The sequence below is a fragment of the Megascapheus bottae genome, chromosome 10 (genome assembly GCF_031878675.1).
Source record: "Megascapheus bottae isolate mThoBot1 chromosome 10, mThoBot2.hap1, whole genome shotgun sequence".
In the NCBI taxonomy this organism is placed as follows: Eukaryota; Metazoa; Chordata; class Mammalia; order Rodentia; family Geomyidae; genus Megascapheus; species Megascapheus bottae.
This window is the reverse complement of record NC_143518.1, coordinates 47,832,989-47,856,907: the sequence shown is the minus strand read 5'-3', so window position 1 is coordinate 47,856,907 and position 23,919 is coordinate 47,832,989. Positions and strand designations below refer to the sequence as shown.

Below are 23,919 nucleotides of genomic sequence, written 5' to 3'. Positions count from 1 at the left end.
CACTAGGAAAAGACTTATGTACCTGCATGCAAAACAATGTTTGCTTGCAACCTTGGAGCTGGCTGACTCTACATTTCACTTCAGATTCAGAGAAAAAAGCTTCATGCAATGCTCTTGATTTACTGAACAGAAGCTGGGAACTTCAGACCTTGTAATATGGAGGCCCATTTATGGAAGATAAAAGAAATACCGAGATTTCCCTTCAGGAATGGATCTTCAATAGGATATTCTTAAAGAAACATTTAAACTGGATTCAATTTGTAAGCCATGGGAAAACACAACTTTCTCAAATCAAAGGATCCATCTTGTCAAGTTCCACAAGGACTCAACAGCTATGCGCACATGACTATAAAATATGCATATGGATCTATAAAAGGGTGCTTACAGAAATGAACTCCAAGAAATGGAAGCAAGACGTTTCCATTGTACTGTCTGTGGTTCTCCTCCTCCTCCTCCTCCTCCTCCTCCTCCTCCTCCTCCTCCTCCTCCTCCTCCTCCTCCTCCACCTCCTCCTCCTCCTCCTCCTCCTCCTCCTCCTCCTCCTCCTCCTCTTCTTCCTCTTCTTCTTCTTCTTCTTCTTCTTCTTCTTCTTCTTCTTCTTCTTCTTCTTCTTCTTCTTCTTCTTCCTCCTCCTTCTCCTTCTCTTCCTCCTTCTTTTCCTTCTCCTTCTTCTTCTTCCTCTCCCTCTCTTCCTCCTCCTCCTTCCTCCTCCTCATCCTTCTTTCTCCCTCCTTCCCCACTCCCTCTGCCTCCTCCTCCTCCTTTCTTTTTGCTTTGGTTTATTACCTTCTGTCCTTGTTTTTCATTCCTGTACCATTTGTCCTGTATAAAGGTTTATCTGATTTGGGGAGAGGAAAGGGAAGCACAGAAAATGTGGGACAAAGGGCAAATCAATTCAACAGTGGAACTCACTAAAGATAATGCTGCAAATGAACTATTCAACTTTGAGGGAGAGGATGGGAAGGGAAAAACTGGGAGAGAATGGGGGGGTGACATTGTTCACATTACCTGATTCCTGTCCTTAGCCCCTCTGTACACCACTTTTACAATAACATTATTTTTTTGAAGGGGTAACCTTGCTAGGTGCTGATATCTCACACCTGTAATCCTAGGTACTCAGAAAGCTGAAATTTGAGGATTGCAGTTCAAAGCCAGTTGAGGCAGGGAAGTTTGTGAGACTCTTAGCTCAAATTAACCACTAGAAAACTGAAAATGGTGCTATGGCTGGAAGTGGTACAGCACTAGCCTTGAGTGATAGAGTTCTAGCACTGGGCCCTGAGTTCAAGCCTCATGACCAACAAAGGACTTTGTTTAAGAGTCTAACAACACAATATTCCCACAAGACTCAAAACAACCCCCAAGCCACCAATAACACTGACATAAGAATTTACAATAGGGAGACAAGTAGATTTGTAGGAAAACCAGTTCTATGATGCTCACAAGCACTAAAACCTAACAGAAAAACAGTGTAATACTCAGTATGTAATGTACCCATTCTAACCATATGAGGAAGAAAATCACCTCCAAGTAAAAAAGAGTAAATAATGAGTCTCAAAGTTTTCAGTGAACCACCCAGACAAAACTTTATGTGTACCTTTTGAGTTTTTGTAACTAAGACTGGAAAAGAAGCATCTTTCTTATGACTCCCTGCTTGGGAAAAGCAAAACATCACTTCAGATGTGTGATGCTTCTTTCTTTCAAAAATTTCAAATGTCTATTAGACATCTTTCATCTGTAATAAGATCATGTCACTGTACTATACTTCAGAATTGCATTTCCCATGAATCTATTATTTACAGCGGGAATACGTTCCTTCCAAATTGAAGTATTTTCAGTACACATTAACAGTACAGAAAAGATCACAAGAAAGAAACTCAACTTCTAGTCTTTTTGTAAAACCAATGTAACTGTTCATAAGTATTGATCTTTTTTTTTTAAGAAATCAAGTGGGTTTTGTTAGTTTTACTCCCTTGTACTTCCAATGGTCAGGGGTGTCCTGAAGCCTGTATGCCTTCCTCCAAAAAATAATGTGATTTGTATAAAGGCATAGGTACATAGAGTACTCTAGTCCATGTGGGCCACAGAAATTCTGTATTAGTTGTTTTATGTCACTACAATGAAATAATAAACCGAGACAACTTCAAGGAAAGAATTTCTTATTTTGGCTCATAATCTCAGAGCATTTGGTTTAAAGTCACTTTGCCTTGTGTCCTGGGGCAGAACTTCAAGATGGCAGAGGTATGTGAAGGAAGAGGCTATTCATGTTGCTCCTGTCAGGAAGCAGAGAAAAGGCAGAATACAAGAAGAGACAAAACAAGCTAGAGCCACACTCAGATCTACTTTCCCCAACTTTTTATCTTCTTTGGAGGGATTAATCCACTGACTAAAGTATAGCACTCAGAATTTAATTACTTCCCAAAAGTTGGCAACCAAACCTCCAATACAGGAAGACATTTCCTTTTCACACTATGGAAAACTCATTAGTGCAACCCACTATAATTAATAGTAGTGTAGGCATTGTCATTGATACTTACCTTCTATAGATATTTATCGTCCTTTCTATCTCTGGAATCCATCTAGTGTCTAAGGTCAGACCTGCCCCTCTTCAGTTCTTTTCATTATAGTGTCTTTGGGAAAACAGATTAGAGCCTCAGGAGGAAAATGTCTGCTCACTGCTAGTAAACATGGCATGTGATCATGTGATGGCTCACTGTGGCATGCAGCTCAGAGGAGGCAACACTTGCAAGGGTGCGCTGCTATTTCAAATGTCACTGAAGTATGTCAACAACAGGTTAGAATAGATGGATAACACACTTCAAAACAGTAGAAAAACAGTGAGTAGAAATGACAGGGAGTTATTGTAAATTAATTTCTGCAGTAGGTACAGCACTGTGTTTGAACTCAAGGCCTCACAGTGGCTGGGCTGACTACGCTCCCTCTTAAGCCACATCTTCATTCTTGATATTTTTGCTGGTTACTTTGTGGATGAATAGTGTCTAGCAAAGTTTACTGCACTGACTAGTGTCAGATCTTGAGCCTCAATATTTCTGCCTCCAAATTACCTAGGAATACTATATTATACTATTATATTATATTGCTCAGCTAAGAAATTCCTCCTTTAAAAGAGTATCCAAAGGGGGCATGAATTTGCCTGAGTGACAGAAATTCTAATCCCACTGAAAGTATCAGCTAGAGGTTAGACACACACTGGGATGAGTGTTACTAAGACTACATTCATTTTTATCCATTTTTGTGTTTAAAAAAAACAAGGAGGATAACAGTCAGCATCAGAAATGGAGAAACAGAGAATAAAAAGTAGTAAGTCACATAGAAAATCTATCAGATAACAAGGTGAAATAGTGTAAAAATACGAGATAACCAAGGGACATATGCTTAATTGGTTATTTGAAATAGGAAAGGGTAGGGGGGAAATCAAGTTGTGCGGGGGGAGAGGGAGGGAAATGGGGACCATGACATAAGAAAGGGTATCAATATTTGTGAAGTAATGTACCTTCTATCTGGTGAATATAATGTAACCCTTCTATTAATTACAATAAAATATATAAAAAAATAAAATAACAAAAATTTATTCTCTCCCCCCCCAAAAAAAAGTAGTAAGTCAAAAGTAGAGATGTTTTGTGGGCATTTGTTTCTAAACTTATGTTTTTTGTTGTTGTTGTTAAGACTCACTTACCAGCTGCTAAAGTCTGTCCTGCCCCAGAAGTGCTGGTCACACAACCAACGGCATTGCAGAGGGAAACAGTAAAGTTATATATCATAAAAGGTTTCAATCCTTTTGCAATGTAAGACAGATCTTCTGGTTTAGCAGTGTGCAACAGCTACAAGGCAAATATAATATCAATAATCAAATAATACATAATCACTGCAAACAATACTACCTTAACAAAGTTCTGTGAGTTCAGACAGAAGGAATTATAGTCAACTTCTATTAGCAAAAGATTGTTTTTCCTTTCAAAGTGTTACAACAAGTCAGGATTTAATTGATAATAGTATAAGCACACTGTTTTATGAGGTAATAATCTACTTCCTGAAAGTGGATAAATGAGAAAAGCGAGTTATTGCCTCATAAAACAGCACGATGGTGTGGTTATTGTCACCAATAGTAGAGATAAAGATGGTGACGCTGTCATTGCTACTGTGAAAAAGTCCAGGGGAAACCATGAGGCTTGGCCCAAAGTAACCCAATGCAGCAATGCCACCTGCTATTTCATAGCATGAGAAGAGAGCTTGGCACTATTTTAATCATCATATCATTTTCTTGAAAGGAGACAAAAATAAATGGAAGAGGAGGGAAATCCCATGAAACATATTGTTGAATAGCCATAAGAGGTCAATTCTTAATTATCTTTCACATGCAAATGACCACATACAGATTCAATCAGTTACATTTTTTGACATATTCACTTTAGCCCATACTTTCAAATCAAAGTGGCAGATTTGAAGAGACAAGACTGAGAGAACTCTTTAGTTCATAAACAAACAAATCTGTGAATTTGTTTCATGATTATACAAAGAATTGATCTAAAGGAACCATGTAAATTTGCTTAGACTGATACAAATTATATTTAGGGGAAAATGTCATTAAAACAGAAAGTATAACACTAATCACAAATACAACATTTTTTCTTAGGGCCAGATGCTTTCTACATAATAATGTTTGTGTCAACAAAGGAACAGGATGATGTCATAAATGATCATGGTACCATAAGATTATAAAGGAGTTAAGAAATGTCTTTTTTTCAATATTTTTTATTGTAATTAATAAAAGGGTTACATGATATTTGCCAGAGAGAAGGTGCATTAATTCACATACATTGATACCCTTTCACATGTCGTGGTCACCATTTACCCTCCCCTCACCCCCCATCTTCGTTTTCCCCCCTTCCCTATCCAATTTCAAATAACCAAATACAAATATGTCCAATATATCAGATAACAAAGTGAGATACTGTGACAATATGATATGACCAAGGGACAGCAAAAGAGATGAGAGATAACATAGTACATTAAGGACAACAATCATTCATTATATGGCTTTTGTTTCAATATCCTGGAGGTCCTTTCAATTAGCTTCATACCATATGGCCTTATGTATCAAGGTTTTGCTCTATTGCAAATCTCTGCTAGTAGAGCCAAAGGTTTCTACTGATTATGACAAATGAGGGAAACCATTGAGCCTATGTTCCTTTGAGTCTGGCTTACTTCACTTAATATGATTTTTTCTAAGTCTTTCCATTTCCTAACAAATGGGATGATGTCGTTTTTCTGACAGCAGCATAGAATTCCATTGTGTACAAATACCACATCTTGTTGATCCACTCATCAACTGAGGGAAATCTGTGCTGGTTCCATATCTTTGCTATGGTAAATAATGCTGCAATGAACACCATTGTGCTAGTGGATTTAGTATGCCCTTGTTTCTGGACCATTGGTTAAATGCCAAGTAGTGGAATTGCTGGGTCATAGGGGAGTTCTGTTTAGTCTTTTGAGGAACCACCATACTGCTTTCCATAGTGGTGAATGAGGAAGTAAAACTATCCCTCTTTGCAGATGACATGATTCTGTATTTAAAGAATCCTGTAGACTCTACTCCCAAGCTCATTGAGCTGATTCACAACTTTGGAAGGGTAGCAGGCTATAAAATTAACCCTCAAAAATCAACTGCCTTCCTCTATGCCAACAGTGAGAGGAACGAGGCAACAATCAGGAAAGCAACTCCTTTTGCAATAGCCTCAAAGAAAATAAAGTATCTAGGAATTAGCTTAACTAAGAATGTAAAGGACCTTTTGGATGAAACTTTAAAACCCTGAAAAAGGAAATTAAAGCAGAACTAAGGAAATGGAAAAACCTCCCATGCTCCTGGATTGGAAGAATCAACATTGTGAAAATGACAATCTTGCCAAGGGCTATCTACAAATTCAACGCAATACTCATCAATATCCCAATGGCATTCTTTAAAGAAATAGAAGAGGCAATCCAAAATTTCATATGGAATAATAAAAGACCCCGTATAGCAAAAACACTTCTTAGCAGAAAGAACAGTGCAGGAGGAATTTCAATACCAAACTTTAGACTCTATTACAGAGCTATAATTCTCAAAACAGCTTGGTACTGGCACAAGAACAGGACTGAAGACCAATGGAATAGAACTGAGGACCCAGATATTAAACCACAGACCTATGGCCACCTAATCTTTGACAAGGGAGCCAAAAAATAGAATGGAAGAAAGATAGCCTCTTCAACAAGTTGTGCTGGCAGAACTGGCTAAGCACCTGCAGAAAACTCAAGTTGGATCCTTCTTTGTCACCCTGCACTAGAATTAACTCCAAATGGATCAAAGACCTGGAAGTAAAAGCCGACACTCTGAAAACTTTACAAAAAGGAATAGGAGATACACTAGGCCTCCTTGGCACAGGTAGAAACTTTCTTAATAAGGACCAAGAATCACAACAAATCAGAGAAAGGCTGGATAAGTGGGACCGCATTAAACTGCAGAGCTTTTGTATGGCAAAGGACATAGCTAGTAAATTAATTAGGAAGCCTACAGAGTGGGAGAAGATCTTCACCAACCATACAGTGGACAAAGGCCTCATATCTAAAATATATCAACAGCTCAAAAAATTGAATCACTCCAAAACTAATCTCCAAAAAAAACAACCATCCCATTAAAAGACTTAAAGAGAGTCTTCTCTGAGGAAGAAACAACAATGGCCTATAGACACATGAAGAAATGCTCAACATCTCTGGTCATAAAAACAACTTTAAGATTCCACCTCACTCCAGTTAGAATGGCCAGGATCAGGAAAACGAATAACAACTGATGCTGGAGGGGATGTGGCCAGGAGGGATCACTACTACACTGTTGGTGGGAGTGCAAACTCTTTCAACCACTATGGAAAGCAACAAATTTCTTTTATGTTTTAGTTGATGTGCAGCTAGAACTCAGGGCCTAGACACTGTCCGTGAGCTTTTTCACTTAAGGGTAGCACTCTACCACTTTGAGCCACAGCACCACTTCCAGTTTTCTGGTGATTAATTTGACCTAAGAATCTCACAGGACTTTCCTGCTCAGGCTGGTTTTGAATCAGAATCCCGAATAGCTGTGTGCCCAGAGAGGTATGAAATTCCTATCAATGAATGATTTCATAGTCATTGTACCATAGTACAAAGAATTGTGTGTTCAGGTGATGCTGGTGTAAATAAACCAAATTCCTTGCCTATGGTACACTTGGCACTCCAATTGCATTCAATACATTATATTTGAGAATTATTGCAAATAACTATATACAAATAATTTCTATAGCAAATAAAATGTTTTATGTTTATTCTATATTTTGTCATCATTTTAGAGTGGTATGTGGAGTGATTCATTCGTTTATTCCATATAAGTTAATGGAAGTGTATTTCTGTGATGTTTGTCCATTAAGGAAAAATTCTAACAACACATTTCCTACAACTTCTCCCTGTCATTAAATGATACATAACTATGGAATCCCAGAAAATAACTTTTCATCAATAAATGTGAAGTCTAGATCATTGCCAAGTTTAGTAACATTTAGCATGCTTTTTAAGATACTGTCCCATTAGTAGTATAATAATATTAGCATAATAATGCTTTGATAGGAGCACATTAACTAGGTCAAATAAGCAAGAAGCAAGCCGGGAGTTTGGCCTAGTGATAAAAGTGCTTGCCTAGCATGCACAAAGTCCCAGGTTTGATTCCTTAGTACCACATATATAGAAAAAAGCTGGAAGAAGTGCTGAGGCTCAAGTTGTATAGATCTAGCAATGAGAAAGTCCAAGGACAGAGCTCAGGCCCTGAGATCAAGCCCAGGACTGGCAAAAAAATAAGCAAGAAGCTATAGTGTGTATAGATCTTAATAAATAAAATACAAGCTGTGGAGAATGAGAGTATAACTTTGTAAGAAAAATGCACAATGTCTGGTAAACCTCGTTACATCTTCAAAGGAGTATAATCCTAAAGTGTATATACCACTTCTGATACTGTTCTATCTAAGTTACCCTCTAACATGGAAGGCTGCCATTTTTAATGTATACCCGTAGAGGGGAAAAAAAATTCTGTTCTAGATCCGTGTTTCTTTATGTAAAGAGCCTTGAGGTAGATCCTTAGTTCCTATAAAGACCATTTTGTTTTCCAAGATTATTACATATATCCAATCAATTAGTTCTTAGACAGAGTAAAGTCTCAGTATGTATTCTAATTATTATTCTCATTATTTCTTGATGGAACATGACTTATCAGAAGACAATACGTCAAGATTACATCAAATTCTTGATCATATTCATTATATTCACGACTCATTTGAATCATTATTTGTAACTGTTGTCATAAGCTATGATAAGCTATATGCTTCAGAAATTGTTTCAAAGGAAATTTCGAAATGTTCAAAGTACATGTACAAGATTATATTATTTATACTTCCCAAATAATACAATAGAAATACATAATAGACTATGAACTGGTTAAACACACTATTGTAAATCCAATATATGTGTGTATATGTAAGTTTGTACACATTTAACGTCTTGTAAAATACTTAAGAGGAAAGAGAAAGCCTAATGCCATAAAAGTACATCAACTTTTCTTCAGTTTGTACTTATACTAAAATTAGGGATATAGAGATCTTTGCATCTATAATATGTTGGAAAGAAAATACCACATTTAATGAGTACACTGGGAGAATTCTGACACAAAATTGTATATACAGTCAGAAAGTGTTAAATTGAGTTGTAATTCAGTCCTGGAAGAATATCAGTTAAAAATGACATTACCTGAGTAAAGAACACTGGAATCACTTGTTGAGGTGATTGTGTAGAAATCATAGTGATATTAAAGCTCACAACTTTTCCTCTTGTGACATTGTCTGCTGGTTTCTCCCAGGATATATTGAGAGAGTGGGATGAGATGGGAAAGACCAAAGGAGCAGCCACAAATACAGGAACTAGTGGGAGAAAAATGACATTGTCAAAATAGTATGTGTGGCCCCTAGAAATTATCAGACTCACTTATTCTAGTTTCTGAAACACTCTGTTCTTTATAAAATTCTCATTTGAATCAAACTGAAGAATATAATGGTACATGGAAAAGATGAGATGCCCGTTTTCTATTTTATAAGCTAATTTTCACTTGCAAAATTAGAAAACATCTCTGATGGGAATTTTTTGGTAGGCAAAAAGATACCTAGTAGATAATTGGGCAGAAAGCCATAGGTATTCTGAATATTTGAATGAAATCACAAAAACAGAACATGTCTTAGTCCACAAAGTTCAGACAGATGCCTAATGACATACTAGATTTCTCATAAGGAAAATATTTCACTAAGCCAAACCAATATGTGCTCAGCAGCAAGAATGAAAATTTAGCTATACTTATAGAGGTGAATCTAAAATGTCCTAAATAACACCAAAGAATCCTTAAATTATTTGCAAAGTTTTGACTGATGGGTCCAAGGTTCATACACATTACACATTTCCCTCCTGGTATCCTTGAGATCTTAATATGGGTTTTAAATGTGCTAACCAAAGGTATATTATCATTGCACTTTCATTAGCTAGTGACCCATAAGATTATGAGGGTCCAGCATGGCAGTTTCTCCCATTACTTTTCCTTTCTGACCTTGAGTTTCCCCTTCCAGGACGCCATGGCTCATCACTTGTGCTTATCGTGGCACTATTATTTGTCCAAGATGGCTGGTACCCATTATGAGATGCTAAAACACAGTGTACATTTTTATTCATGAAATGATTCCCTTGGACATCAACCTTAGCTACCCTCATCCTATGTAGCTCCAATAGATCAAATTTAGATCAGGTTATATAGGTTTTCTTCAGCTAACTGTAGATTCAAAGCAGAACAAAAAATGCATTCCCCTTTTTAAATATGCTAATGAAATCTGAAACTTTCTTCATGTAAAGAATAAGATTAGAAATAACTCTTTGATTTAATGAAGGTCTCACAGGAAAACTAACACTTGCAACCTCTTTCCTTACCATAATGTTAACTGCTTATAAGAAATCTTGTGAATTATATAGATTTCAATGTCGTGCTTTTTGTCATTAGGTGAAAACTGCTACTTATGCTGGTGGAAAGGAAAAATGAAAACAGAGTTGTAAAATTGGTGTCAGATCTTTTTTACTAAGGATAAACTGTGATGTACATAGAACAAGATGTGGTGACTAGTCAAAATGTTTCAACAAGGGAAGCGAGCTGCTATTTGAGGAAAGTATTCTTTTTTAAAAAAAATTGTATTTTATTGTCAGGGTGATGTATAGAACGGTTTCAGTTATATTCATCAGGTAGTGGATACATTTACTTCTTGATTTTTGATACCCTTTCCATGCTTTTCCCCCACTTACCCTCCCCCACTCCTCCCAATCGTTTCAGTATCCCTTTCCTTTCCCTATACAATATACCAGGTACCAAAGTCAGATACAAGAGTAGAACTATAGTTAAGCCCTCCCTCAAATGACTTCCTATTTAAAACACTTCTTCTCTCGCCCAAAACTCACGATAAATACTTTCTGATATTGGGTTTCTTATGCAATCAACTCATTAGATTGTCTCTTTTTGGCCCATACAAGTTGATAATTCTTGCTGCCCAAAATGTACCATTTCAGCTCTGTGGACTTTAATTTCAGGCCACACTTTCATTTAGGGTCTTTTAGTTTTGTGTCTATATGTATTTTTTTAGGGGGTGACCCTTGGGATTTAAGCTCACATTGGCTAAGGAGATGTTCTACTGGTGCAGAGTTGTATTGTTTTCTAAGTAGCATTCAAATCTTTACCTGATTCTCCGGTTCTTTCTGTGATCCAGGCAGAAGACACACCACCAGCCATATTCAAAGCTAAGACCCTAAACTCATACGCAGTGTAGGGCTCCAAGCCAGAGATGAATGCCGTCCTATGAGGAGGTTGTGGTGTATTTTCCTTAGCTGAGCTTGTGAATTTCATTAGCTTGTCCTCATGGTGAGGATTGAACCAGCCATTGCTCTGAAATACTCGTCTTTCTTCAGTAGATCCCAGTCTCCTCATGTATAATTCGTATCTTATAATTATTCCTAGAAAAGTTCAACCGTTAGCTGAGGTAATTCAAAGAATCCATCATTTGGGTGGGACAAGACCAGGTTATCCAGAATGGTGATGTTTTATGATTCTAAACAGATCACTTGCCATTTTATAGTTAAATAATTGAGATACAGCCATTCAGTAACTGGCTGCTAAGTTCTTTTTGTTTCAGTGTTTTTTATTTAAGAAGTGGGTACAGTTGCTAAACTTTATTATGTCCATTTATGTGTACAGTGCATCTTAATCAGGTCATCCTTCCCATCATTCTCTCTACCTGCCCCTCCCCTCAACCAGTCACATCATTTGGCACTGCCATTCTCACATACATGCATTGAGTATTATGACTCTTTATCCACTGTTCCCATTGCCATTCATCTACTACATCCCACCAAATCTCCAAATGATCTAAACATATCAGCACCTTGATTTTAATTTTCTTAAAATGTCCATTGATAGTTTAAAGGCCTTGCAGCATGGAATTTCATTCCTGCATATACTCTACTTGAATCTGCTTGGCCAGATTTATGTATATCCCCCTATGTGTTTCATGGGAGGTTGCAATTAGTTCTAAGATCCAATGTATGCCTTTGTCTTTCTGGGCCTGGCTTACTTCACTCAATATGATAAACTATTACCTAGAAGGTTGTAGGAAATACCATTCAAGGCATATTCTTATTTAAAAATAAAATAAATAGTGTACAAATACAAAGTAGCTATATTGTATCATAGTAAAACCAAATGATTATCAGAAGGTGCAGCTACAATTTCTTTTTTTCTTTTTTTTCCATATATTTTTTATTGTAATTAATAGAAGGGTTACATTATATTCACCAGATGGAAGGTGCATTACTTCACATACATTGATACCCTTTCTCATGTCTTGATCCCCATTTCCCTTCTCCCCACCCCCACCCCTCATCTTGTTTTCCCCCCTTTCCTATCCAATTTCAAATAACCAAATACACATATATCCAATATATCAGATAACAAAGTGAAATACTGTAACAATATGAGATAACCAAGGGACAGCAAAAGAGATGAGAGATAACATAGTACATTAAGGACAACAATCACTCATTATATGGCTTTTTGTTTCTATATCCTAGAGGTCCTTTCATTTAGCTTCATACTGTATGGCCTTATGTATCTAGGTTTTGCTCTATTGCAAATCTCTGCTAGAAGAGTCCAAAGTTTCTATTGATTATGGCAAATGAGGGAAACCATTGAGCCTATGTTCCTTTGAGTCTTGCTTACTTTAGAAAGAACAACATCTCCCCATTTGTAAGGAAATGGAAAGACTTAGAAAAAATCATACAGCTACAATTTCTACTAAGGATGGCTAATTCTGTTTGGGAGTCTGAACATTCTACTTCTAATTTGTTTACTGTCAAACCTGGGACTTTTAAGTTAATATATTAGCATGCATAGGGTACTTAGTTTTTATCTAGTTTTACCAAGTAACTTAAATAAAGATTCTGCCATATTATGTGCATGATATAAATTACTAAAACATTATCCATGTATGTCTGCCTTATATAACCAAAGGGTTCAATTGTACAAATACAAAATTAACTTAATGGAGTCTAGCCTAGATACATATTTTTGTATTATTTTATATCTATTGCTTGCTTAAAAGAGAAAATTTGCTGCTTCTGGGTGCCCTAACTTGTGACACAGTCAAATATAATGCATTTCATAAGTGAGCTTCCAATTATAAACACCCTTCGTGTTATGGCAGATGTCATTAAGAGCAAAGATAATATTAGCCTTTTAAGAGGCAATTTAATTGAAGGGAATTTGTTATTAGATTAGAAAAATATGCCCTCATTTCACTAACCATTTGAAATAGAATTTCCCATCTTTGGAAATTATTTTACCATTACAATATCATACAATTATATAAACAAGTGCTTCGCCATATCCTATATGTGCCATTCCACATGCTTAGATCCTTGTTCACTAACAAGGATCTAGGTGACCTAGGCCTTGAACTCTTACCATTCGGTTCCATGGGTGGAGTCCACTCTGCATGGAGTTCTGTGGAACTGATTTTCTGTATCTTGGGTGGACTCAGTTTTCTAGGAGGAGCCTGTGCCGTGGTCACTGTGATGGGCAAGCTGTATAAACAGCCCCCGCTGGTGCATGCCTGCACAGAAACATTGTACTGGCTGAAGGGAACCAGATTCCAGATGGTGGCTGAGGTTTCCTGACCTTCATATGGAGCACATGGCTGAAAACTAGTCAGAGGAGCACAGGACAAAATGTATTTCTCTATAGGACCAGAATGATTGGAAAGTGCATTCCAGGTAAATGATACAAAATTGGAGTTAACCGGTATGATGTAAGTTAGGTTCAAGTGTCCCTCTGGGACCCCAGGCTTTGTCTGATAAATGACAGCCATACTCCTTGTTGAGCCATGGACGCTGGTGGTCTTAATATCATATGAATATGAGGTATATGGTGACAAGGAAGTGTCTGTAAAGTATAGGATACCTGAAATTAAAAGGAAAAAAATGAAGACAATGAAAATCCACAAATTGGGGGACATTTCTAATCCTCTCGCTCTTATTTAGTCACATTACCTATATCAATTCAAGCAACCATATCTATGTTTGACATTTTTGAAAGAAAGATGTAAAAAATACTAATTACTTTTTTTATTGTATGATGGAAGAAACGTGTCATTAGCAGTGAAGACATTTAGAAGTCTGTTTTAATTTTTGTCTTGCTTCTTGCAGTGTCCTTTTGATAGAAGATGTAACAAGAAATTACATCTAATTCTACTTCTTTTATAAAACTTTTTTATAAAATGCTAATACACTAAACCAAGTGTTAACAAGCTAGTGCCAAGTATTAGGTCTGTCAGCTGGCCACTGCTATGACTACAGAATACTTGTTGTTTATAGTTGCTATGTCTTGAAGTTGCTTGTTATCAGCAATGGAGAATTTATACACTGTAGATAAACAAGGTTCCTATGCATTAGGACAGAGAAAATAAGATAGAAAGATGAAGTTATAAAACACAAAAGAGAGAGAATTGCTGGGCTCTGGTGACTCATATATGTAATCTTAGACACTCAGGAGACTGAGATCTGAGTATTGTAGCTTGAAACCAGCTAGGGCAAGAAAATCCATGAGATTCTTATCTCCAAAGAATCACCCAAAAACCCAAAGTAGAATTGGGCTCAAGTGGTAGAGTAATAGCCTTGAGTAAATAATCAGATGACAAGTGTTTAGACCCAGAATTTAAGGCGCATATGGCACAGAGAAAGACACACATACATCACAGAGAGAGAGAGAGAGAGAGAGAGAGAGAGAGAGAGAGAGAGAGAGAGAGAGAGAGAAGAGAGAGAGAGACAGAGAGAGAGAGACAGAGAGAGAGAGACAGAGAGAGAGAGACAGAGAGAGAGAGACAGAGAGAGAGAGACAGAGGGAGAGAGAGAGACAGAGAGAGAGACAGAGAGACAGAGAGAGAGAGACAGAGAGAGAGAGAGACAGAGACAGAGAGAGAGACAGAGAGAAAGACAGAGAGAGAGATAGATATATACTTGGGGTATCCCCATTCTGTGGGAAAGCAAACATATAGAAGTGAGAAGTAGTATACCAGAAAAGAAAGAGAGGCAGTGTAGAATAGTGCAGGGTAAATAGTGCAGTGGTCAAAGTTCATTGTATGATTTGGTGGTTAATTGGATATTTGAGACTTAGGGACTTTCCTATCAATGATGGCTTCAAACCAGGATTCTCAGATCCCAGACTCTTGATTAGCCTTCTTCCCAGAGGAATGCCAGAAGGGCTGCCAGTTTCCCTAACAGGATTATGTATGTAAATATTACATCTTCACATGAAAGTCTTATCCTTATTTATGTGTATGCCATATCATAGTGAGACATTTAGCATCTGATTTTACTCAGTGGGGTATGTTGGCATTGTGATTGGGAAGGTCATGTCGAGAGCCACTGACTGTATCTCCATTGTAATCTTCCATTGCTGTGTCACGATTACCCTTCACCCATTGAAAGGGCCAAAGATTGGCTATGAGATATGGTGGGATGATCTCCAAATGTTCTCAGCTCTATCAAATACCTGGAGGAAGATAGAATTGTGGAATGCTGAGGACCTGACCAAGCAAAGAATGAACACTGGTTATTAGTTTCAACTGAAATTAATGCCATTAGAATGCTAAGGGCTGAGACAAGCTCATGTTTCACAAATGAGCAAGAATCCTCAGAAGGAACTATTACCAAGAGCCAGAGGGAAGCTGCCTTTCCTAAATGTCATCAGTGATGGTGGTTAAAGGAAAGGAATAATGGAGGCCTAACAAAAGGAAATATTTTTTTTAGTGATTTGTGCTTTCATCACTTTATTACATTTTTCACCACAAATGCTCCATAGAAGTATGTATTGCATGAATATCATATTAGGGGCCGATCACACAAATTCTTTCAACAATCTACACAAGGAAAGTTTAAAATGAAGAATGATTATAAGGATGAAAACGCTAAAAAGCAAATAGGAGTAGAAAAGAGAGGGAACACTCACTACCCTAGATTCCAAAGAAGAGATGCATTCAGAAAAGATCTCTAGGATAAGATTGGTAATGCTTCAATTGTGACTCATGGCGATGTTAAAGTCTAGTTAGGTGTAACTGCAAAATACTAGCTTAACTCTCTTCTCCACTTCTGAAAGCCTAGGAAGATACAAATCAACTAATTTTGGGGGAAATCTTTAAATATTTAAAAAAAATAATTGTTCAAAAGCTTTGACCTTATTCCACCATTACAAGAGTCTTATTACTTGTAAACAATTGCTTGAAAATTTTGAAGATTTTAATGTACTGTCACACTAGGGTTTTAGAATAGGAACTACTATTCTAGAGAACCCCATTGTACCCCAGGCCAGCTAGGAAAAGTTTCTATTCTAAGAAAGAATTCTGTAATAGTCTCAGCCAACTAATCAAAGTTGCTTAGAAGACAACACTATTAATTTTCTTTGAAAAGTTCAATGATTCTCCACTTATAATGCTTAATGCCTTTATTTAACCCAGAGATTTGTGCTCATTCAGCTGCATACAAATAGTATTTCCCTTTCATATTATACACACTGGCAATGCAATGGAATTGGAGTAATAAACATGAAAGTATTATTAGAATGATATAAAGTTCTGACAGTGTTAACCAATAGTTCTTACTGTTCAAATGCCACCCAGCAGATAATTCTCACCTCATTAATTACGATTGTCAAGAAATGCCAAAAGAGGAATATTTTCAATAAAAAATAAGGATTTAAAAAACAGAATCTTGTTTAATAGGATTATATAAATGCCTGATTAGTGAATGAATATGCATTTATTCTGCAAGAAACTGTTACTGGGACTATATATTAGTGCAATCACAAAATAATCTAGGGTATTTTATTTAAAAATAATGTTACATAAAATAGATCACAATACATAACTATAGAAAACAGGGAGAGTGTTGCATACTGATAGCTCTAAGTTTAACTTTGTTATTGAATCATACAGAGTGGGAAACAGAGCAATGATTATTGTCAGTCTTAGAATAATTCAACCAGTAGTACTATCAACTTCAAAAACATTTTTGATATTTTTATGACTCCTCTCTTTCTTTACCACAAAAGTTTAAGTTTCAGGACACCTGGATCATGCTGATTTTTGGAAGAAAAGGAACATTTTAGTAGCAGGTTTTGAGGATGCTTTGCCAGCATGGCAGATGTAGACAGATGTTCAGTTCCCTTTGCAATCTGTATCATGAAGTTCAGAGTTTCCATTAACTTCAAAGAAGACTTAAAACATGAAAGAAACATTAGAGTTTAGAGAAAATGGTAAATAAAATACATTAGATATAGACCATGTGAAATTCAATTCAATTAACAGGTTCAAAATGTAATCTACCAATATGATAAGACACTAAATTAGATGCTACACAGCTTTGAAGTCAAACAGAAAAAATATTAAAACATGTTGTTCTCCTGTCCATTTCAAAGAAGGATATAGAGCATAAGTGTAGCTTTAAATGATTTTCAAAACTATTAATATGTGTTAATCAAGAATTTGGAAACAGGTGTACTCAAGCACAAAATGGAAATGAATTCGAATTGTTCTTCCAAGATTTTCTGGACTAATTAAAAATATAGTTTGAAAGTAAAGAGGACTAGAAGCAAAATTCAGAGTAGATAAAAGTTGGGAGCATAAAGTTTGGTATTTCTTCATTCTATCTTTAGGAAAGTTACGAGTTAAACATCCAAGTGTTTGATAAAAACAATAGGATCCTTCTAGTCTGATTTTTATTAGTTAATTTAAAAGCTTTCATACAGGTAACAGATATGGAGATGTCTTCCTGGCTTATTCATATGCTTCTTCTCTCAATGGGATCATCATGTCTCCTGTATGAACATTTAATAATCACTGTTTGCCATATAGTAAGTATTTGCTATTGTACTTCTCTGGTTTTTAATGAGATTCATAATTCTCTCTCTCCTCTAAATCCTCCATGCTAAATAGAGAAAAACACAATCCTCAGCATCAAATCTTGAAACTCACTGTATGGATAATGATCCTCCGTTGTGTATATTTCATGTCCATCCCTGAATAAATTGTACAAAAGCCAATAGGCATTTGGAGAATCAGGTGGATTCCAGGAGAGACCAATGGCAGAAGAACTTTGAACTTCTCCTCTGGGTGGAGGTTGCTGGAATGGAGCTAAATTACAATGGAGAGGACATTCATCAGCAAAGTAATCAATATGTGTATAAGAAAACCAAAGTGAGATTCACAGGAAAGAGGTCTTTCTGATTCAGGTTTACTTTATCAACATGACATGTGGCTTACCAAGACGTTAATAAACAAAGGTTATGCACCATGAGTTCTCTTAAAGAAAGCTTTTATCTGTAAGAATGAAATAAATTTGTAGGTCAAAGCAGCTGACATAAATACTGTTGGGGAAACCATAGTAAGCATGCACAAAGCACTGTTGTGACTTTATTCTTTCGAGAAATGATCCAAGGATGCATGACACTTATTTTGTATTTAATATTTGACACAATATTGAAGCTTGAAAGTTAGGAAGCATATTTCTTGGATTTTTGAAAGGAAGTTTTCTATGACATTAATATACTGCTTTGTCTTGCTTCATAGTAGACAGTGTAAAGAACAATGCTTTCCATTAAAAATAGGCATAGATGTTACCTAATCTAAGTATTGTCAGTTAACTATTTGAATATACTATCTGAGTATATAGTTATTCTGCTTTATATTCTTTTCAATTAATTGTTCTTTTTCAGATGTAACATAACTGCTGTTATGCATGTAAAAAACATTTATCTCACAACTTCAGTGACAGTTTGTCTGTTATAAAAATATATAGAAACATTGTACTTTTTCTACTATAAAAGTCTCTCTAAGAAGACTCTTTTAAGTTTAAAGAGTGAGCTTTATTTTTCCCAGAATACACAAAGGAGAAAAACAACATCTGAATACTTTTAAGGTCAATCAACCACCAAGATGCATAATCCCCACCCATTTAGAGAAACAGAACTAATCAGACTTTCTCATTGAATGAAATGTCAAGGGTACAGGTTGCTGTCTTATCTTACTTTTTAAGCCATTAATAGTTTCATTAAGATTTTTTAAATTCATGTAAAGAAGTGAATCCATCAACTATTATCAGTGTTTTATATATAATATTTTCAGCCACTTGGTGATTCATTCAAAGTCTCTTGAGGAAAGAGAAATTACATTCAAGTTAATAAAAGAACATTTTCAAAAGGATGGACAAGGAGGGAGAGTATAATATTATGACTATACTCCATCTGTCTGAGGGCTGTGAGCTTAAAGCCAGCCTTAGATGAATGTAACTAAATGTAAAAAGCAGAATAATGTCTATTTCCAGAGTTATAGGAGAAGAAAATGTATGTGCATGCCACAGTTTCTGTGTATATAGATGTATGAATATGTGCATGTACATAAAATGTGCACATATGCATATTGCATGTTTATGCATATATACATATTGTGTGAACATTCTCATATATGCATATGTATATATAGATCTGTGAGATGTACACATAAACATTTGTTTATAATATACCAATGAACAGAGAATAGATACATGTTTATACATATATTAAATGTTCAGTAAATATCCTCTTTTGTATCCATTATCAATATTTGTAAGAAAGCCTTCTTATTGATTACTTTTGAAGAGTTCTACAGGATTTTGGGGGCAGAAGCATTTCCCTGTAAATAATGCTTACTACGGGAAAATTGCATGTTTATCTTAACAACTTCATGAGAAAATGATCATATATCTATATACAATGTGTAACTTTTTAAAAAAGTACAATGCCAGAGAAACCCAAGAAACTAGGTAAGCATGGAAGGAAGAATGAGCAGAAATAACATGTGGATTTATTTACTTGCTTTCTCGAGTACACAGAGAAAGTTCAAAACCCACATGATGTCATAAGTAATAGCAACGATTCAGACATCTAAATATTTCAGTGATAGTCTCCTTAGGCAAAATAAAAGCAGCATGAACTTATAATCAGTAATCTTGGAAATGATAGGTAAGAGTATCTAGCAATGAGAAGGACTAGTGAGTGATCAGGACTTGATCCTGCTCACCAGCTGACTGGATAGAAATAGGGGGAAAATAGGAATATTGGACACTGTTTTGCAAGTGAAGGTGTTCAGACATCTCATATTTCCTTTGTCTTCTGTACAAGATCCCAGCTGGATGACCATTATAGTCCCATTCTGTGGCGTGTATGTCCTGAGTCTCAACCATCGTTTCTACAACTGTCACTTTACATTCCAGAAAATGAGTGGTGAAGCAAGGCCTAAGGGCACAGGAAGAGGTGATCATGAAATAACAGCTTATAATTCCATGGTTGACCAAGGAAAATCATGTATAAAAGTCTTCTTCAGATGAAATTTTAAAAATAAATCAATAGAACCTCCTAGCATATATTTTCAAATAAAAAGGAAATCGAGGTCTTCTGGTTATAGCAATGGTTTGTGAAAATCTGAGAAAAATTAGAATATTTCTAGGAGCCTATAATCAACTCAAGAAAAATGAGGGGTAGAAAGAAAAATGATAATGGTAGAGTTCTTGAGTAAGAAGCAGCAGAAACCAGAGTTGTTATAAAGCAGTAGAATTGACTAGTAAACCAGCCTTGGTACCAGAAAGGGCTGGCTTGATTTGGGCTTAGGGACAAAAATTCAAAGCCTTTTACAGCCAACAGTGGTAGACTCAATTGGGAATAATGCAGAAAATGTACAGATTTACTAATCCAAGGATGGAGTAAGTGGTGGCTGAGCATAGAATTAATTGAGTAGTCCCAGATCTGAGCATCATGGACTATCTGCATTCCTCAGATCTCTGGCTCACTTGAAAATAGGACCTCTGTGGAGGAAAGCTATGGAAATTTAAAAAAATGTAAGAACCAAGGAAAACAAAACTAGCTCTGACTCTGAATGTCTTTCCAAACCATACACATATTGATTGACTAAACCTTTAAGTTTTCCTCAAGTCTGGGAATATTTCAGCACAAAGACTGCTGAAATCATTGCCTGATTCAGACATAGGGGTGACCCTAGGAAATTGGCTAGAAGTAAAAATGAAAATTTAAAACTGTATTTAGAGACAGCACAGCTGCACACACTTGTGGAGATAGCTTTTCATGGTTCAAATCTGTACAGATTACTAAAAATAATCTAATACATGTGTGCAACATAAAATTATAAGAAAATGAAAACATTTTGAGTCATATTAATAAATAATGATAGACAGAAATAGATTGTACTTATCCCCCAAAAATATTTAGGGGGAACTGTAGTTCAAGACTGGCTCCAGGAAAAATGCAAAAATGTAAAGCAGCATCAGAATAATAACTAAAGCAAAAAAAAAGGAGAAAAATACATAAAAGTGGGGGTTGACAGTGTGGCTCAAGTATTAGCAAGTGCAGAACTAATGTTTAATCTCCAGAACTGAAAAAGAAAGCAAAGGAGGAAGGGAGGGAGGGAAGGAAGGAAGGAGGGAAGGAGGAAATGAAGGAAGGAAGGAAGGAAGGGAGGGAGGAAGAGAGAGAGGCACGGAGGGAGGGAGGGAGGGAGGAAGACAGGGAGGGAAGTAGGGAAATAAGGAATTAATGAAAAGAATAAAGCAAAGAGAGAAAGCATATATACATACATGTGATGTTAGCCGCGGCTGAGTTCAGACAAAACATTATAGGACAAACTGGAAATTACTCACTGGACAGGATGTAAAGTCAACACTCTTTTGTTCCTATTTTATTCTAGGTCTCCTATCAGGTAAAATTGACTATATCACCTTGAAATAATGAAACCAATATTGTTAAGAAAGAAGTAGCTTTCCCAGTAGAGCAACTTATTGTCAAGGACAGTCTAACTACTTTATGTAAATTCAATTCTTGTACACTGTGGAAATTATATTCTAGGATTCTACTTTGATCCTGCACCCCCACCACTCACAGATGATTCTTCTGAATGAAATGGTTGTCTATGATCCCTGAAGAGATAGAAAATAACAGCCGTTACAGTGCTACAGTTCTCAACCTATGGGAAATGTTACCAGGAGGCATTTTCATGTGAGGAAAATACATTTTTGACATCTATTGGACAAATATTAGCCTGAGGTAGTTCACAGTTTCAACAATGGATAACACCATGTATCTTTCAATCACATCATGTTTGCGAAGCAGGCTGCTCCTGCTGGCTGTTGCTAGGATAAAGAACAACTAACTGTTGTGTGAAAACAGCTAGCACAGGAAAAAAGGCAGGTCTTCTACATTTATCCAAACCAATACTTCCCTATAGTGCTATGATTCAAGCCCCTTTGACAGCAGGGACCTTTTAATTTTTTATTTATCTATTTTATTTTATTGAAAGATTTCTGTAACAACCCAGTAATCCTATCTATTAAGGAAGTAAAAATTTGGAGGATCACAGTTTAAGACTGGCCCAAGCAGGAAAAAAAAAAAGAATTCACAAGTCTCCCTGTGAACTGGAGAACAAGAAATAGTGGCATGTGCATGTCAACCCAGGTTGGATTGGGTAAGAAAAAAAAAGACCTATCTCAAGAGGGGAAAATGACTGAAGCAATAGTTAAGGAGAAAAAATTAATAATGCTTCACGAATGCTATGATGATAGTGAGCTTTTAAATTTATAGCTGGAAGTTCTTTCCCATCGAGACCCAAAGAAGTAGCATTATAGAATTGCAATCAGTTAAAAGATTGTAAGTTTCAAAGATTATAAAATCAAGAGGAACTTACTCAGAGGAAGAAACATTAGGAATATGAAATCCTTTTCTTTATTTTTATTATCACACACCAGAAATATTTGCAAAGACCAAAAATGTTTTACTCAAAGAAGGAAAGACAAAAGTAATACTCCACGAAACAGAACAAATTATCCACTTACAGAACAAAATCTATGGGGAAGCTACCAACATTTTCACCCCAAACTAGTTAAAAGCAGTAGTATGATGTATGCTCTGTGTAAAGTTGTGGCAATTGTATCAGATATGATAATCTAGACCTCACAACCCAAAAGGATTATCCCAGAATTTGAAGTATACATCAATCAATCAACCAATCAATCTTGTAGAGAATAATTAAATGACAAATATTCTTTAAATGGACAACAAAAACCCAATTTATGTTTAGGCTCTATTTATGCCCAAAGACAATGGTGATCACTCCATTCCAAGGAATACAGAGAGGTACAGTTTTTCTTACATTGACACCCAGACAGACTGATGGATTGTTAGAGAAGCCCTACAGGTATAATATCTATGTGTTCTCGTTCTTTAGCTTCACCCTGCTTTCTACTACCACAAAATCAAGAACCGAGTATCAAAATCAACAATCAAGTATCCTGTGATCTTTCTCTTCCTCAGACTGTGGATAGAAGAAACCAGACATATTAGCTTGGCATGGTCTAATACGATATGTGGTTTTCTTAGAGTTGAGATTCATGACTGTCAGGAAAGACACCCCAGTAGAATATGCTTGGCATTGTACAGTGCACAGCACTCCTCATCACATACCTCAAATTAATTTTGAAGGGACTAGGGCCAAGGTAAGGAAACATGAGCTTAAAGTCAACACAGAAAAACCATTAATGTGCAAGGAAATTACAGAATTTCAGATGACCTTGAGAGGACAATAGGAGGCACAGGATATAAGTGAGATGTCAAAAGACAATTGTAATTTTTTTTTTGCTTGGAGAAAGTAAAACTGCAAATGGGAAAGATGTCTCATTGGTCAAGAAAATTTAAAGTACAAAGAAATGAATGGCAGTATATGGTGAAAAATAATGGCAGTAATAATTACTATTATAAACAAGGAATAACCAATAATAGAATGATAGTCACAGAATTCAGGCCCTAGAAAAATATAAAACTCACAAAAAATAAGGAAAATGTTCCATTTGTCATATAAAATTGTCTTGAATTTCTTTGTGGGAAGGTGACAAATAGATTTTTAAAGATAGATACTTTGCATTCTGGGAAATCCCTTAGTCTTGTAAGAGCCTAGGAAATTGTTTTGTGTGCTTGTGTCAGTACTAGGGCTTGGAACTCTTGCTTGGCTTTGTCACTCAAAATTGGTGCCACTTGAGCCACAACTTTACTTCTAGCCTTTTGTTGGCTAATTGGAGCTAAGAATCTCACAGACTTTTCTGCCCAGGCTAGCTTGGAACTGTGATTCTCAGATCTTAGCCTCCTAAATAGCTAAGATAACTGAGGTGTGCCACTAGCATTCAATTTGATAC

General features: G+C 36.2%; 1 protein-coding gene across 1 annotated transcript in view; it reads right to left on the bottom strand.

Annotated features, from left to right (window-relative positions):
• Ush2a (usherin) overlaps positions 1–23,919 on the bottom strand; it is a 606,255-nt gene that overhangs the window by 451,940 nt on the left and 130,396 nt on the right. The window contains exons 15-19 of the mRNA XM_090341196.1: positions 17,667–17,825; positions 13,106–13,600; positions 10,828–11,100; positions 8,815–8,984; positions 3,695–3,839 (exon numbers count right to left, since the gene is read on the bottom strand). Coding sequence (XP_090197322.1) covers positions 3,695–3,839; positions 8,815–8,984; positions 10,828–11,100; positions 13,106–13,600; positions 17,667–17,825 — 1,242 coding nt within the window. The remainder of the gene's footprint in view (positions 1–3,694; positions 3,840–8,814; positions 8,985–10,827; positions 11,101–13,105; positions 13,601–17,666; positions 17,826–23,919) is intronic.